Raw genomic sequence first — 17,258 nt, forward strand, 5'->3', positions numbered from 1 at the left:
AGGCGATCACTGTACCCCTTTGTCGCATGTGGGAGGGAGGGGAGGCCTAGGAGCCGTGGATAGTATCCCCGCCACCCTGGAAGATCAGGGGAGGCTGAGAAGCCGTGGATTGTATCCCCGTTGTATTGTATCCCCAACGGCTCACATCTTCGGACACCTTGCACAACATAGGGGCACCGGAATGCCAGCTGTGAGATGAGTGACAGGTGAGACTAATGTCTGGCATATTGAAATCAGGTCCAATCCCTGCACAGAGACCTTGCACTGGATGTGGGGATACAGAGAACTAGCCGTGAATTCGGCAGCCTGTGGAGAGGGGAATCATATTGTTTGACATGCCAAGAACACGACCGTGATGAGTGGCTGGCAGACTTGACAGAGGAGGAACCTCAAGAGTGCCCTTAGCGTCCGTCAGGAATGCAAAAACTCTTGCAAGTGCACCCCCAGTGTCTTGCCTCGGTAAGGAGGGACTGGAAGTCGGCTGTGGACACGACGGACTTGTATGATACTCAGTGGCAGGGGAGAAAAGTCACTGAATATAGCCCTGGTAGTTACCAAGGGATCGTGAAATCCCTGAACAACCCGCCACAGTGGTACGCATACCCTCCCTGACCGAGTGAGAACCCTGCAGAGAATAGGTATAGCCCAACTGAGGCAATATAATTTGTCAATAGTAGGTCACCCACAGGGTGACAGAAGCAAATAAAGCAGCCCCCAATACAGTCCCTAGAAAGGGACCCTGCAGATATTAAACTGATAGTGCTTGGTTGCCACAAGGGAGAGCTCACAAGAAGCAATGGAAAACAAGGGCACAATACAATTATTGGCCTCAAGAGGGCGACAAACACCACCAAATGGTCTGAGCCATTTTTTTTTTAATGGCAGGAAGGAAGCGTGTGGAGCAAGGCACCCTGCACCGATACTGCCCGTGTGGTCCCCTAAGTGAGATGGGCTAGGACGCCCACAGCATGTCACTGATTTAGGGACACTTAAAATAAGCACAATCCTTGGAGCGGCGAGAGCTCGGAATAGGGAAAATAGGTAGCGCCATGCTTCTGAACCCCCACCTGAAAAAGGGAAAACAAAAAGGAGATAAAAGCCTAACTAAAAACATCCCTTACATCCCTGACAGATTACCTCTCTTCCAGTGGGCAGGTATATCCTGCCAGGGAGGAGCCGACTTTTTTTTCCCCTAGTGTCAGTGCCGCCTAGTGGCAAGAGCATATACCCATCAGTATAGGTGTCCCCCAATGAAGAGCGACCGAGAAAACAGGAGAATATCCTAGAAGGCTATGAGGGGAAAAAAAAACTGCAATTTACAAGTCACACTCACCTTGTGTGTTAAGGTAATAATGTTTCCATAGGGGCCTCAGCTTGTGTTTGCCTCCAACATCCCAAATTGTAAACTTTAAGTTTTTATATTCCACTGTTTCAACATTAAAACCTTTAAAAAGAATAAAATAATAATCACGATCAGATGTCCATTAGTATCAAAAATATGGTTTACAGTTATTATATCTCTATCCATATAAGTGTGTGTGTATGTATAATATATATATATTATATATTATCTATCTATCTATCTCAATAGAAATTAAAGGGAAATTGACATCCTGTTGACCTGCAATAAGCCAATACACTGGGTTATAGTGCGGGTGAGCAGCATTAAACACAAAGGGTTACTTACAGAATTTTATCCAGTGGACTAAAAAAAAGTTATCCCTCCGGGGAGCGGCATTGCAATACTGCTGTGCGCAATGGAGGCGGGAAGCTGGCCTGCCGCCCCTAAAATAAATATTCACATTTTTTTCACTCCCGCATCACTAGGATGTGAAAGTGAAGAAATTTGAATATTTATCATCAGGTATAGCGATGTGTATAGAGAAGCAGAGTAGCTCTGCAAGCCAGCTTCCAAAATCCATTGTGCATAGCAATGCTTCAGGGAGGGAAAACTTAATCCACTGGATAGAATACTGTTAGCAACCCCTTGTTTCAATGTTGTCCACCCGCACTATAACAGCGATCACTGATGTCCGCCATTAACGGTGGGTCCATGGCTACTGATAGTAGCCGGGACCCTCCTTCCATGAAGAGAGCGCAGCTCCTGCGTTCAGGTGCACGAAGTACCATTGCATCAGGACGTACATTAACGGCCAATGTCCTTAAGGTGTGGAAGAGGTTGTGCCATAATGACAGCTATAACCTGTCCACAGTATTAGTGATAAGCCCGTGATTGGTGGGAGTCTGACCTATGGGTCAGAGCGTGGTATGCTGCTATTGGTAGTCCCAGTGTGCATACTTGACAGCAGCTCCGTTCAAAAAGGGTAACATGGGACAGCCATTGTGATTATTGGTGGAGGTTCCAACAGGAAGACCCCCATAGTCATTATGGCGCAACCCCTTCAGTACTGACTTCAGATATACACCGCTCAAAAAAAATAAAGGGAACACTTAAACAACAATGTAACTCCAAGTCAATGACACTTCTGTGAAATCACACTGTCCAACACTGATTGACAATCAATTTCACATGCTGTTGTGCAAATGGAACAGACAACAGGTGGAAATTATAGGCAATTAGCAAGACACCCCCAATAAAGGAGTGGTTCTGTAGGTGGTGACCACAGACCCCTTCTCAGTTTCTATTCTTCTTGGCAGATGTTTTGGTCACTTTTGAATGCTGGCAGTGCTTTCACTCTAGTGGTTGCATGAGACGGAGTCTACAACCCACACAAGTGGCTCAGGTAGTGCAGCTCATCCAGGATGGCACATGCGAGCTGTGGTTAGGTTTGCTGTGTCTGTCAGCAGTGTCCAGAGCATGGAGGCCCTACCAGGAGACAGGCCAGTACATCAGGAAACGTGGAGGAGGTCGTAGGAGGGCAACAACCCAGCAGCAGGACTGCTACCTCCGCCTTTGTGCAAGAAGGAGCAGGAGGAGCACTGCCATTACCTCCAGCAGGCCACAAATGTGCATGTGGCCACTCAAACAGTCAAAAAACAGACTACATGAGGGTGGTATGAGGGCCTGACTTCCACAGGTGGGGGTTGGCATTTGCCATAGAACACCAAGATTGGCAAAATTCACCACTGGCGCCCTGTGCTCTTCACACATGAAAGCAGGTCTGGAGACGCCGTGGAAAACATTCTGCCTGCAACATCCTCCAGCATGACCGGTTTGGCAGTGGGTCAGTAATGGTGTGGGGTGGCATTTCTTTGGGGACCCGCACAGCCCTTCATGTGCTTGCCAGAGGTAGCCTGACTGCCATTAAGCATTGAGATGAGATCCTCAGACCCCTTATGAGACCATATGCTGGTGCGGTTGGCCCTGGGTTCCTCCTAATACAAGACAATGCTAGACCTCATGTGGCTGGAGTGTGTCAGCAGTTCCTGCAAGAGGAAGGCATTGATGCTATGGCCTGGCCACCCATTCCCCAGACCTGAATCCGATTGAGCACATCTGGGACATCATGTCTCGCTCCATCCACCAATGCCACGTTGCACCAGACTGTCCAGGAGTTGGCAGATGCTTTAGTTCAGGTCTGGGAGGACATCCCTCAGGAGACCATCCGCCACCTCATCAGGAGCATGCCCAGGCATTGTAGGGAGGTCAAACAGGCATGTGGGGGCCACACACACTACTGAGCCTCATTTTGACTTGTTTTAAGGACATTACATCAAAGTTGGATCAGCCTGTAGTGTGGTTTTACACTTTGATTTTGAGTGTGACTCCATATCCAGACCTCCATCAATTGATCAATTTTATTTCCATTGATCATTTTTGTGTGATTTTATTGTCAGCACCTTAAATCAACTATGTAAAGGCGAAAGTATTTCATACGATGAGTTCATTCATTCCGATCTAGGTTGTATTTTCTTAATGTTCCCTTTATTTTTTTGAGTAGTGTAGTCTAACATATTTTAATACTTTCACGAGAAAAGTTTTACTAACCGATTGTAGGGATTGGTTGCATGAATTCATCCTGTTTCAGTTTAAATAGGATTGTTGTTTTCCCTGCACCGTCCAAACCTAATGTTACAACACGGATTTCCATTTTAGGACCAATATGAACTCTATTGTCCTGGAAAACAAAATATTGTTAGTACATTATGGTACAAAGTCCATAGGCAAACCCACTAGCCCTTACTAATGAATCATTACACTTATTAATTAAAAGACCTCACCCATTTAGATATCACCATAGACATCAGCTGCTATATCTGAGGAAATATTGCAGGGTTGTGTGTGGCCTTCAAGTGGGTTTCCAAGCATTAGTCCCCAATTATGCCATTAATATACCCTGATAGGCATGGAATAGGATATTGCTTCTTCAAATGGGTTAAACGCTTTAATACTGACATGTCCTATTACTATATCATCTAGGTCACACATGCTTTATTAAAATGTCCTACTTACCTTTGTAAATGTAACAGGGATACTGGCATCTAGCTGGATGTGATCAGCCAACTCTGTGAATTGTTGCTGCTGTTTCTGAAGAGTCTCTAGTAGTCTTGTGATCTCTAGCTTGGCCAGAACCACTCGGCAGTCATCCTGTGAAACAAAATGTAATCTTACCATTAGCACTGGAGGGACAACTTAAAGGGGTTATGCACTTTGTGAAAACGTATTCCCTATCCGACCGCTAGGCCTTGCTCTTACCTCGGCATATACAGGGTCCGCTGCGCCTTGCCCCCCACCCTTGGAAACGCACTGGAGCTGAACAGAAATGATGGCCCACCCAGCCAATCACCGGCTGAGGTGAGACCAGTCTCAGCTGGTAATTGGCTAATGGGGACTGTCCCTTCTGTGCAGCAAGAGCATGTTCCTGAGGGTGGGGGCCAGAGCGCACTTTGGAGAAGCGGCAGACCTAGCATATGCTGAGGTGAGAGCAGGGCCCCGTATAGGAGATCGCTGGGGGGGTCCCAGAGGTCACAGTGCCCCATGATCAGTAACTTATCCCTGATCCTTTGGATAGGGCATAAGATTTAATAAAGTGCATAAACCCTTTAACAATAATGCACATTGTTAAAACTCTATATTCGTTATCTAGTTAGCAAATACTATGTGGTCATTTTTCCACTGCATTTACTTTTATTTGCAAACCAAGTACCTGCTGCAAGGCCTTCTCACAGTGTAGACAAGCGGTGGACACCTCTGATAACAAGATGGTCATGTTCTCTTGTTGCTGTCGAAGCCAGATCAGCTGTTCTCTCACATGAGCATCAACTACGCTAAGCGCCATTTCTTCTTGGCGGCAGAGTGTTTCGTGCAGATCTGAAAAATATGCTCTGACACAAGAGCGGGCATTCTCTGCTGTCCCAGGGACCTACGAGGTGGGGGAAAAGGAAAAAAATGAGGTCCCGCCAGTTTAGGGATACTTAATCTGCATTACTGGAGAATTTAGAAATTCTAGTAGAAAAGACTGCACAGATTGTCAGCTTAGCTAGAGTTTTCTAACATACCAGCACAATGCAGCCCCAAGTATATGGAAGCTCGGTGCTATTTAGAAAAAACTAATTACATCTCTGTAATCTGTTATCTACTGTGGATTTTACCTGGTGAAATCTCCAGGTAAAATCTGAGACACATTAATTTACCCTTTCTCCAAAATAATGTGTATTAGTAATAACTAAAAAGACACGCAACAATTCTAATGCATCTAAACAGATGCTTTAGGGAAAGTCTGACCCTTCATCCCTAAACCTTATTTTGGTTGTCAATGTTCGAATGTAGGAAATTTACAAGACTGTACAACACTGTACAACACAAAAGAATCTGACAAAGAAAAGGTAGAATTAATATGGCCAAATGGTACACTAAATTAATGTACCTTTCAACAATGAAGATAAATTTTCATGTAATTAGGTCTGTTTCTAATATAAAAGTTCCAAAAAGCCATTATGTTAGACAATCACTAAGGGAATTTGGGAGCTTAAAGGGGTTGACCAAAAGCTTATGTTCAGATCCACAGGGGTCTGAAGTATGCATGCTACATTTCATGTCTATGGGACTGCTGAAGAGAGCAGAGTACCAGTCTCATAGACAAAGAATAAAGTGCCAATGCACATACATGACAACAGCTTCATTTAGGCTCAGGACCCCTCAAGATTGCTGAGGGTCCCAGTCTTCAGACCCCCATTGATCATTCCCTGTCCTGTGGATAAAGTAAACAGTGGGTTTAAGGAAACTGCATTTTGTACTGTTTTACTTGTAGCCTCATAATTTTACTAGCACTAGAAAAAGTACACTAACTAAAATGAATTATGTACAGTAATAAAGCATATCCATTTTATAGTGTTGATTTCTCATATTCTATACTAAGAATGTATATGGTGCGGCCTAGAGAAACTATACACTGCTACCGAGATCTTTTTTGCCAAACATTTGTCATGGCAGTTAGGGCCCTAAATCTGAATGTAAACCACGCTGATCTTGTAGATGGACTCATTTAAAGATCTTATTACAAGGCTTAAATATTGTGGAGGGAGGGCTGCACAAATTAATCACTGGATAGCTCTTGCAGCCCTTTGCTTCATGCATGCATTGGCCACACATCCCCTTTACAGGGAGACATAGGATTGACCAACAATTTTTTACATGTCTGGACATATGTCCACCAGGTTCAACCCAGGGCAGTGAGAATATGTGGACGATGGGTTTATAACGACTGTCCACAGAAATCTATATTTTAGTCAACAAGGATTTTGTGTTCTTATGATATAAAAAGTAAAACACTGTCCAGACCAGAAATACTGAAATTATATTCTAGGAATCGTACATGTTCAGTATGCGCCATCCCAATGCCATCTTCCACAATCTGCTCTCCACCTTCAATCTGTTGGACAATGCCGGTGAGCTTTCTGGAATACTCAGAGATCTCTTCTGTGAAGCTTCTTATACAGTGCGCCATATCCAATATGGAGGCACGAATCTGGCTGGCTTCAGTTTCCAGAACAGCATGCTTTATATAAAAAAAAATTAAAAGAAAGAAAAAAAAAAATACACTAATTAAACAGTTACTGCCATTTCAGATAACTTCCTTTTCATGTGATACCTAACATTTTTAATAATTTACAATGTCCACCCCAGAAAACATTTGTAAAGTGTTGGCCACAAGGTGTCTCACTTCCAAGCAAACTCCTGTTGAGCGTCTAAAAAATTTCTGTCTCTAGTAACAGAGGACCAGGATGGATAAAAGGAAACAGGCACAGCGCTTAGCTAGTGCAGGCAGTGCTAAACATTAGAGATTAGCGAAGTTACAGTGATTCGATTAGTCACGAACCTCGCGGCTCGGCAGTTGATGACTTATCCTGCATAAATTAATTCAGCTTTCAGGTGCTCCGGTGGGCTGGAAAAGGTGGATACAGTCCTATGAGAGAGTCTCCAGCCCACCGGAGCACCTGAAAGCTGAACTCATTTATTATACCACCAAAAGTGAACAACAAAGCCACAATGGTTCACTTAAACTATATACACCAACCAAAAGAACCAATAGGGTCAAATATTAACTTTATTAAACATGTATTAAAATACAAAACATTAGAGAATGTGTAAAACAAAGGCACTGATCTGACAATGTAACAAAACCAGACAGGTTTTGAAATAACTAGTAAACTAAGTGATGTAAAAAGATTGAGAATCCTTCATGTTTCTTGTGAACATTAGGCTACAGGTCAATGTATCTGCAATGAGCAAACAGATTACATGGATCTCACGGTATATCTATTACAGTTCAAGTGATTGTGTTGGTGGGCACCATTGTAAAAATAATCAAGCAGGTCAATAAGGGAGCAAAACCCATCACTACAGCGTCTCATTTGTAGTCTACAACACAATGAGCAGTCGGTATTTGGCAAGTTCTGGCCTTAAGTGAATGTGCTGCAACAAGTACATATTTTTACATGCATATATTTAGCCCTTATTACCTTGTGACCCTGATGTTTTCCATACTCTTTGCAGACACAGCACATCAATGGGCTAGGCTGGCAGTCATCTTCTAAGCACACAAACTCTATGGCGTGAACTTGATGTTGGGTGCAAAGGGTCTTTTCATAAGGTTTGTCAGCTAAGGGCACACGTCTGTGTTTGGCTAGTGTCTTTGTGGAGTGGGTGTGCAAAGAGCAGTCGGCACACAGATGGGTGGCGCACACAGTGCAGTATACTGATGCCACATGGGCTTCATCTTCATCACAGCGTACAATACTCTACAAAAAGAAACATCAGATTAGATGATACGTCTCACAGATCCTGTCATTTTACTAATAATAGACATCCACTTCTCTCAGTCCAAATGAGTCGCCCCTTCTGTCAACTTAGCAAAACGTTAAGTCGATCATAGAGGTATACTTAATAGTCTCTGAATGACTTATTTTTTTATTTTTATTTAAACACAGTGATAGAGAGTAATGCAAAGTATATACCCTTTCTGATGTCACTTTGTAAATATTTATTTAAAGATGCCCCTGTAGAATTATTTGCCTTGTTTATGGAGTCATCATTTGTCCACAATGTCTGCCAGACAGAGGACTGGCCCTAAATAATTCAGCAAATTGACTTTTGGCTGGTAGGATTCAGTGTAAATGTGTCAGGTTTATTTTTCATAAAATGTTTGTTAATGAATATAACATATATACAATGTGAATTCAGAGCAAGGTGGCCGTGACGTGGCGAGTGGGCTTGTACTTTTTTTTTTTATCAAAATGTATACTAACAACCTGTTAGTTTTTGAAATTATGCATAAAAGCAAGTAGATCAAATCACAAATGGTGGATGTACGGCTGTGTTTCTCTTTTTGTGTTATAACATATATACATGTTAGGGCTGCACAATTTGGGGAAAATTGCACATTTGGAGGCAAAAATTGCGATTTTGATATGCGGTTCCGATATAATAAATTATGAATTCCCCCCCCCCCCCCTATTTCTTATATCCATTCCCCTTATTTTATTATATGAAATAAGGGAAATATGAGGCTATATGGAAACCTAGTGAATGACCTGCAGAGAGCTGGGACCGAAGTAACAAAGGCTACCATCAGTAACACACTAAGCCGCCAGGGACTGAAATCATGCAGTGCCAGACGTGTCTCCCTGCTTAAGCCAGTACATGTTCAGCCCGTCTGAAGTTTGCTAGAGAGCATTTGGATGATCCAGAAGAGGATTGGGGAAATGTCATATGATCAGATGAAACCAAAAAATAGAACTTATTTTTATAAAAGCTCAACTTGTGTTTGGAGGAGAAAGAATGCCGAGTTGCATCCAAAGAACACCATACTTACTGTGAAGCATGGGGGGGGGTGAAAACATCATGCTTTGAGGCTGTTTTTCTGCCAAGGGACCAGGATGACTGATCCGTGTAAAGAAAAGAATGAATGGGGCAATGTATCGTGGCTGGGTCTTTCAGCTTGACAATGATCCCAAACACACCACCTGGGCAACGAAGGAATGGCTTTGTAAGAAGCATTTCAAGGTCCTTGAGTGGCCTAGCCAGCCTCCAGATCTCAACCCCATAGAAAACCTTTAGAGGGAGTTGAAAGTCTGTGTTGCCCAGCGACAGCCCCAAAACATCACTGCTTTAGAGGAGATCTGCAGGGAGGAATGGACCAAAATACCAGCAACAGTGTGTGAAAACTTTGTGAAGACTTACAGAGAACATTTGGTATATATGAAAGTATTGAGATGAACTTTTGCTATTGGCCAAATACTTATTTTCCACCATCATTTGCAAATAAAATTCTTTAAAAACCAGACAGTGATTTTATGGATTTTTTTTTCTCATTATGTCTCTTGAGGTATTCCTATGATGAAAATTAAGGGCCTCTCATCTTTTTTACGTGGGAGAACATGCACAATTGGTGGCTGACTAAATACTTTTTCCCCCCACTGTATTGCGATATGAAATAATTGTGATTCAATTGCGATTTATCGTGGGTTCCATCCGATCTTCATGCCAAGGTTAAAGCAAGTCCATTTTGCTGTCCTGCAACGTCATCTGTAAAGGTACATTTTATTCTAATTTTTAGCACGCGCCCTTCCACATTTTAGGCGCTTCTGCTTTTTATTAGATATTGCACGTCACTATAGTGTCCTTCTCTACCTCTATCAACTGGAAACATCTAGTCCCAATTTAAGTGGATTATGCAGTGATGTATTTATCACTAGGCCAACATGGCTCAGGCCTAGGGCAGCAGTTTAAGGGGGCGGAAGAAATGCACCACTACTTGGACCGTTACTCTAGGGGGAGGATCTGGGGCATGCAGTAGTGTAAACAGCTTCTTAGCCAGAAGAGGGTGCTCCCGGCTCACCTGACACTCTCCGCTGCTCTATAATTGTGCTGTGCCTGTCTCTGGTAAAGCACCCCCAGACCACCATTCTTGGGGAAAAGTAGACACTGCAGGAGAAGAGGTAGGATGCTGCCTCAGCTCCAAAAGCTAAAGAAGCTGATGGAGGAGGCAGCAGCCTGAAGTCATCTACAATTTGTATGCTGCAAGTCCCTGGTCCTGTATGCACATGGCTATGGTAAGGTGTACTGCTTGTCCTCAGTGCACAGAGCCCTGCTTGTCTGCCCACACTTTCTGTATTTTGCCTCTGCACAAAAGAGACACAGGCAATGGTTATGTGGACAATAGAGATGAGCGAAGTTACAGTGATTCGATTCGTCACAAACCTTGCGGCTCGGCGTTTGTTGACTTTAGCCTGCATAAATGAGTTCAGCTTTCAGGTGCTCCGGTGGGCTGGAGACTCTCCCCTAGGACTGTATCCACCTTCTCCAGCCCACCGGAGCACCTGAAAGCTGAACTCATTTATGCAGGCTAAAGTCAGCAAACGCCGAGCCGAGAAGTTTGCGATAAATTGAATTACTGTTACTTCGCTCATCTCTAGTGGACAAGACAGCACTTTTTATATACTGTAAATAACAAATTGTAAAAAGTTTTAACAAATGACAGGTATACTTTAAAACTCCAGTTGGCACTGTGTAAACTTGAGCAGGATACCAATGCAATCACTGGGCATCTACACTGAATGGCCACTTTAATAGAGAACCCCATGCTGGAGCTCCTTAGGCCTTCCAAAGTACATTAGATGCAGGTCCTGATATGTATGAACAGCTTTTTCTTACTTTATCTCACAGATGCACAATGAGTTGTATAACTGGACATGTTAGTTGGAGCACCAACGTTGTATTTGGCTGCAGTTTCTTTGAGAATGTTAAGAATTGTTCTGAAGAACAGGCAGAATTCAGTCCTCTCTGACCCTATTACTCGATTGTTTATTTACATCTTCGGGATCCCCATAAGCTAATGTTCTTCCACCATCAAACCATCTTCCATACATACTCGACACAATTGCACGACAAAACCCCACGTGGTTTGAAGTGAAATCCTGCACAGGGTCACAGGTTTTAATTTTTATAAGGTAGTCTCAAACTGTGAAAAAGCAGGCGTCTCTAATACAGTGGCCATTCAGTGTATACCACCTATTGTAAGAAAGGTTCTGCCTAGAATATAAAGCTACACGCTTTTACAATAATAGGTGAAGACATACCTCTCCATAGCCTCCTACAGACTCTTCTGAGGATCCACTCTGACCACTTGCTCCATTCTGCAGACGTTCAAGCAGTTCCAGTAGAGCAAAATTTTTCTTTAGTCCCCAAACACCAGAGTCTCCTGTAAAGAAAAAAAGAAAAAAAAATTTATATATATTTGTTTATTTACTGAAGCAAGCTTGCAAATACTGTAAAATGTCTGTACAACTCCCTCTTTCTGGTACTTTAGATGAAATGATAGAAAAAGAAATATGCAGATCCCCATTGTGCTATAGAGATCCAGAGAGCAAGACAGAATCATCCGAACTCCTTCAGGTCCCCCAGGTTTTAAGTTTACAGATCCCCAATCCAAGATTTAGGCTATGTTCAACCACTGAGCCTGGGTTCACACTAGTCATAAAAATGTATTCTATGGGTATATTCACACGTCCAGGATCTGCTACATATTTATGCTGCATATTTTGTGCAGCTGATTTTGCAACTCATTAACTTCAATGGGCAGCAAAATCAGCTGCAGAAAATATGCAGCAGATCCTGTACATGTGAACATACCCTGTCTGATTGTTGGGCTGGGATTTGGAGCCTTACTAGAAATTTATTAATTAACAAAACAGGGAGCAGAAGTGGTATTAACTTATCTCGCTCGTGGCACTTCACTTCTGTCCTGTGCTAATCTCAGAGGTATACATTCCAACAAGAAGGGTACAATATTCTCATTATCCCATGCAGGCAAAATGGCCAATAGCTGCCACTTTTACAAGCAGATAAATGAAGGGATACAGTGCTCAGTTGAGAACTCCTGCTCCTTCCCTTTACCGATCGGTGAGGGCTTCAGCACCTGGACCTACACTAAATCAAGATTTCGGACATGTTAGGTGACCGGGAGCTGTGCTGCAGTAACCAGACCCAGCCACTATACAGTTAACAGAGCCAACGGCTTCTTACCCCAGTGTGCAGTGCGAGCACGGAAAAAAGACTGAAAAAAGTGTTCTGTGGGGTGCTGGGTGTTAATACCCTGCTGATCCGCAATTGATGGCTTATTCTGGAGCTAGGCCAGGACAATCATGCTAACCAGAGAACCCCTTTAAGTAACATCATAAAGCAGCCATTCTGTGAAGGATTCTAAAAATATATTATTTTTTTTTTTTAAAGATATTTTATAAGGTTTTCGTATTACCTAGTTCAGTAACTTGCCGGTCGAATGGACAACGTATTGCTCTGCCATGTAGAGGAAGGCGGGTCAGGCAGTCATGGCAGACTGTGTGGCCACAAAGCAGTAAGCGCGGTACTTTGTCCCCTTGTAATGTAAAGACATCTTCACAGACACCGCACTCCAGAACCTAAGAAATGCAGAACAGTTTACTAACAGGCATCTAAGAAAGGTGAAAAAGAAGTTACATATTAAAGGGGTACTAAATCAACTGGTGCCAGAAAGTTAAACAAATTTGTAAATTACATCTATTAAAAAATCTCAATCCTTCTAGTTAGCTGCTGTTATGATCCACAGGGAGTTCTTTTCTTTTTTTGATTTCCTTACTGTCTGACCACAAAGCTCTCTGCTGACACCTCTGTCCATTTTAGGAACTGTCCAGAGCAGAAGAGGTTTTCTATGGGGATTTGCTCCTGCGCTGGACAGTTCCTAAAATGACAGAGGTGTCAGCAGAGAGCATTGTGGTCAGACAGAAAGGAAATTCAGAAAGAAAAGAAGTCCCTGTAGATCATAACAGCAGCTGATAAGTACCGGAAAGATTAAGATTTTTTAATAGAAGTCATTTACAAATCTGTTAAACTTTCTGGCAACAGTTAATTTAAAAAAAAAAAAAGAAAATGAAAACACCTTTTCCAGTGGACTACCCCTTTAAGTATTAACAATGCAGCATAAATGTCATTCCAGACTGGACAACATGGAGCAATGAAACCAAACAGAAAAAATATACAAAAATAGCCAATGAATTTGGCTCTCATCAGGTGTGGAGGAGGTTTTACGGAATTGTGCTTTATAGATCTGTAATACAGCAAATAAAACACCACGTTTTGAACTGTTACGGTTCTTATTCATAGCAGATGATATTTTTTCTTATAACTTCTACATTTTTTGGAAGCTGGAGACACCTTTTCAATTTTTCCATGCTTCGAACAAGAATTGGCCCATGATCTACTGGTCATAGGTACTTCTATTAAATAATGGTGAGCTGGCCCATACTTATTTTTTCCTACTATATAACCACTAGCTGGATCTTCTGGTCCTCCCAGATGCTTGAGCAAGAAATAGTGGGACGTGCATCGTAGTTACCAGAGCTACCATTTATTGCAGTCAGTGATACAATTGGAACGTGGGAAAATAGAGTCCTATAGGATTGAGGCTGCATTATGGCCCTATGGTGGCCATACTCTTTTCTTAATGAAATAAAATATACTCACATAAACATAGCGGAGAGGGACAAGTGTAGGGGGTACCCCCGCAATTGTCCCTCTCCGCTATGTTTATGTGAGTATATTTCATTAAGAAAAGAGTATGGCCACCAAAGGGCCATAATGCAGCCTCAATCCGATAGGACTCTATTTTCCCATGTTCCAATTGTATCACTGACCGCAAAAAGTCTGGTAACTACGATGCACGTCCGCTATTTCTTGCTCAAGCATCTGGGAGGACCAGAATGCACTTGGACAAAGCTATAGTTGTATAGGCAATTCACAATCCAAAGTAGAAGGATGGTGGGGAGATTTATCAAAACCTGTGAAGAGGAAGAGTGCTGCAGTTGCCCATAGCAACCAGATTGCTTCTTTCATTTTTAAAAAGGCCTGTAAAAAAATAAAATAAAAGAAGCCATTTGATTGGTTGCCCACTGTTCATTCCAGGAAGATGTATCCTCCGTTTTCTTGATCAATGGGAGTCAGCCCATCGATCCCATAGCCACCAATCACAGCTCAGCTTTTATTTTATCAGAGCAATATGAAAAAATGAAAGCTGAGCTGTGATTGGTTGCAAATAAATAGTTTGAGTCTCTTTATTCCTCAGCCCAAAAACAGCTTGACTCAACCTGTGCCAGGATTGGCTTTGCTTTGGACACCAGGTGAGGCGGCTATTGTATTTTTCTAGAACACTATATCCACTTAAAAGAAGGTGATGGCCTCTGTGTATAAAGAGATTTACAGCTTCTGGCAGCTAGTTCCCTTTTCTATGCAAGTACTGGCTTTACCTGTATTCTTTATCTTGTTACTTTAAAAAATTTAATTAATTATTATGATTATTTTGGGGGCTGTGTAGCAAATTAATGGTTTTCCATAGTCAGGATACAATAGCTGCAGCTTAAAGTGGTACTCCGGTGGAAAGCTTTTTTTTTCTGGTGCCAGAAAGTTAAACAGATTTGTAAATTACTTTTATTAAAAATATCTTAATCCTTTCAGTACTTATGAGCTTCTAAAGTTAAGGTTGTTCTTTTCTGTTTAAGTCTTCTCTGATGACTCGGGAACTGCCCAGTTTAGAAGCAAATCCCCATAGCAAACCTCTTCTAAACTGGGCAGTTCCCGAGACAGTGGAGAGGTTTGGAACACTACAATGTATATACTAGAGATGAGCGAACTTACAGTAAATTCGATTCGTCACGAACTTCTCGGCTCGGCAGTTGATGATTTATCCTGCATAAATGAGTTCAGCTTTCAGGTGCTCCGGTGGGCTGGAAAAGGTGGATACATTCCTAGGAGACTCTTTCCTAGGAATGTATCCACCTTTTCCAGCCCACCGGAGCACCTGAAAGCTGAACTCATTTACGCAGGATAAGTCATCAACTGCCGAGCCGAGAAGTTTGTGACGAATCAAATTTACTGTAAGTTCGCTCATCTCTAGTATATACCTATATGTGCAACCGCATGAATTAAAAAAAAAATTTATATATATATATATATATATATATATATATATATATATATATATAAACAAAAAAAAACTTCCACACAAATTGTACTGAAAATAAATTTAGCAAATCTTTATTAGCATATGAAAAAAGTTAAAAAGTATACAGTTGAACACACAAAGGGGAGAAAATACATCTAAACACAAGGGAATACTGGGGTAAAAATCCTGCCATTGGTAGTAGTGCACTGAGAGCAATGCTACAGAGAGATACAAGTGAGAAGAAAAAAAAAAGATAAAGCATATCATATACACATATACTCAAGTGGGGAGATTTATCAAAACCTGTGCAGAGGAAGAGTGGTGTAGTTGCCCATAGCAACCAATCAGATTGCTTCTTTCCTTTTCCACAGGCCTCTAAAGAGGCCTGTGGAAAATGAAAGAAGCAATCTGATTGGTTGCTATGGGCAACTACACCACTCTTCCTCTGCACAGGTTTTGATAAATCTCCCCCAAGGAGTGTGCAAAGAAAAGTGCCGAAGTGTCAGAGCATATTACTATTACACAGCTCCGAAGTAATGACGCAAAGATCAACAAAAGGTATGAATAACAATGTAAGGTGCAATAGTGCAGTGAGAGTGGAATACACAGTAGTTATCCAAAGGCTCTAAACAGAATAAGGTAACTAAAGAGTGTAGCAACATATACCGTACATACAGTGGTCAGGACTCACCACCAGCTCCACACCAGGTCCTGACCACTGTATGTACGGTATATGTTGCTACACTCTTTAGTTACCTTATTCTGTTTAGAGCCTTTGGATAACTACTGTGTATTCCACTGTCTCGCTGCACTACAGCACCTTACATTGTTATTCATACCTTTGTTGATCTTTGCGTCATTACTTTAGAGCTGTGTAGCCCTCATTAGTAATATACTCTCTGACACTTCGGCACTTTTCTTGGCACACTCCTTGAGTATGGGTGTGTATATGATATGCTTTTTAAGCAGAGAAACAAAGTTCATCAGCTCACCCCCCCCAATTACGCTCAGTGTCCGCGCCCGGACAGGTGCAACCCAGCACCGATACAGACCAGAAATAGAAGGATGAGTGCAGCGCAGACTTCGTGCAAATAATGACTTCTTTATTAAGGTACCAACGACAACAGGATAAAAGTGACGCGTTTCAGCCAGATAGACTAGCCTTACTCATCCATGTATGAGTACTAGTATGAGTAAGGCTAGTCTATCTGGCTGAAACGCCTCACTTTTATCCTGTTGTCGTTGGTACCTGAATAAAGAAGTCATTATTTGCACGAAGTCTGCGCTGCACTCATCCTTCTATTTCTGATGATATGCTTTATCTATCTTTTTCTCACTTGTATCTCTTTGTAGCATTACTCTCAGACATCCAGTGTAGAGATGAGCGAACTTACAGTAAATTTGATTTGTCACGAACTTCTCGGCTCGGCAGTTGAGGACTTATCCTGCGTAAATTAGTTCAGCTTTCCGGTGCTCCGGTGGGCTGGAAAAGGTGGATACATTCCTAGGAAAGAGTCTTCAAGGACTGTATCCATCTTTTCCAGCCCACGGGAGCACCTGAAATCTGAACTACCGTATATACTCGAGTATTAGCCGATCCGAATATAAGCCGAGGCCACTAATTTCACCCTAAAAACCCAGGAAAACCTATTGACTCGAGTATAAGCCTAGGGGGGTAAACATCATCCCTCCCCCCCCGTCATCATCCCCGGTCATCATCCCGCCCTCCTCTGTCATCATCCCGACTCCCACTGTCATCATCCAGACTCCCCTCATCCCCCCATCATACAGACCCCCTTGCCCCCATATTGTTATCCAGAT

At 42.4% G+C, this 17,258-nt stretch overlaps 1 protein-coding gene across 1 annotated transcript in view; it reads right to left on the minus strand.

Annotated features, from left to right (window-relative positions):
- The window catches only part of TRIM23 (tripartite motif containing 23), a 28,096-nt gene that overhangs the window by 7,972 nt on the left and 2,866 nt on the right, over positions 1 to 17,258 (minus strand). The window contains exons 2-9 of the mRNA XM_056541467.1: positions 12,720 to 12,882; positions 11,542 to 11,663; positions 7,924 to 8,202; positions 6,777 to 6,959; positions 5,109 to 5,324; positions 4,415 to 4,549; positions 3,950 to 4,079; positions 1,334 to 1,444 (exon numbers count right to left, since the gene is read on the minus strand). Coding sequence (XP_056397442.1) covers positions 1,334 to 1,444; positions 3,950 to 4,079; positions 4,415 to 4,549; positions 5,109 to 5,324; positions 6,777 to 6,959; positions 7,924 to 8,202; positions 11,542 to 11,663; positions 12,720 to 12,882 — 1,339 coding nt within the window. The remainder of the gene's footprint in view (positions 1 to 1,333; positions 1,445 to 3,949; positions 4,080 to 4,414; positions 4,550 to 5,108; positions 5,325 to 6,776; positions 6,960 to 7,923; positions 8,203 to 11,541; positions 11,664 to 12,719; positions 12,883 to 17,258) is intronic.

The sequence above is a fragment of the Hyla sarda genome, chromosome 1 (genome assembly GCF_029499605.1).
Source record: "Hyla sarda isolate aHylSar1 chromosome 1, aHylSar1.hap1, whole genome shotgun sequence".
Taxonomy (NCBI): Eukaryota; Metazoa; Chordata; class Amphibia; order Anura; family Hylidae; genus Hyla; species Hyla sarda.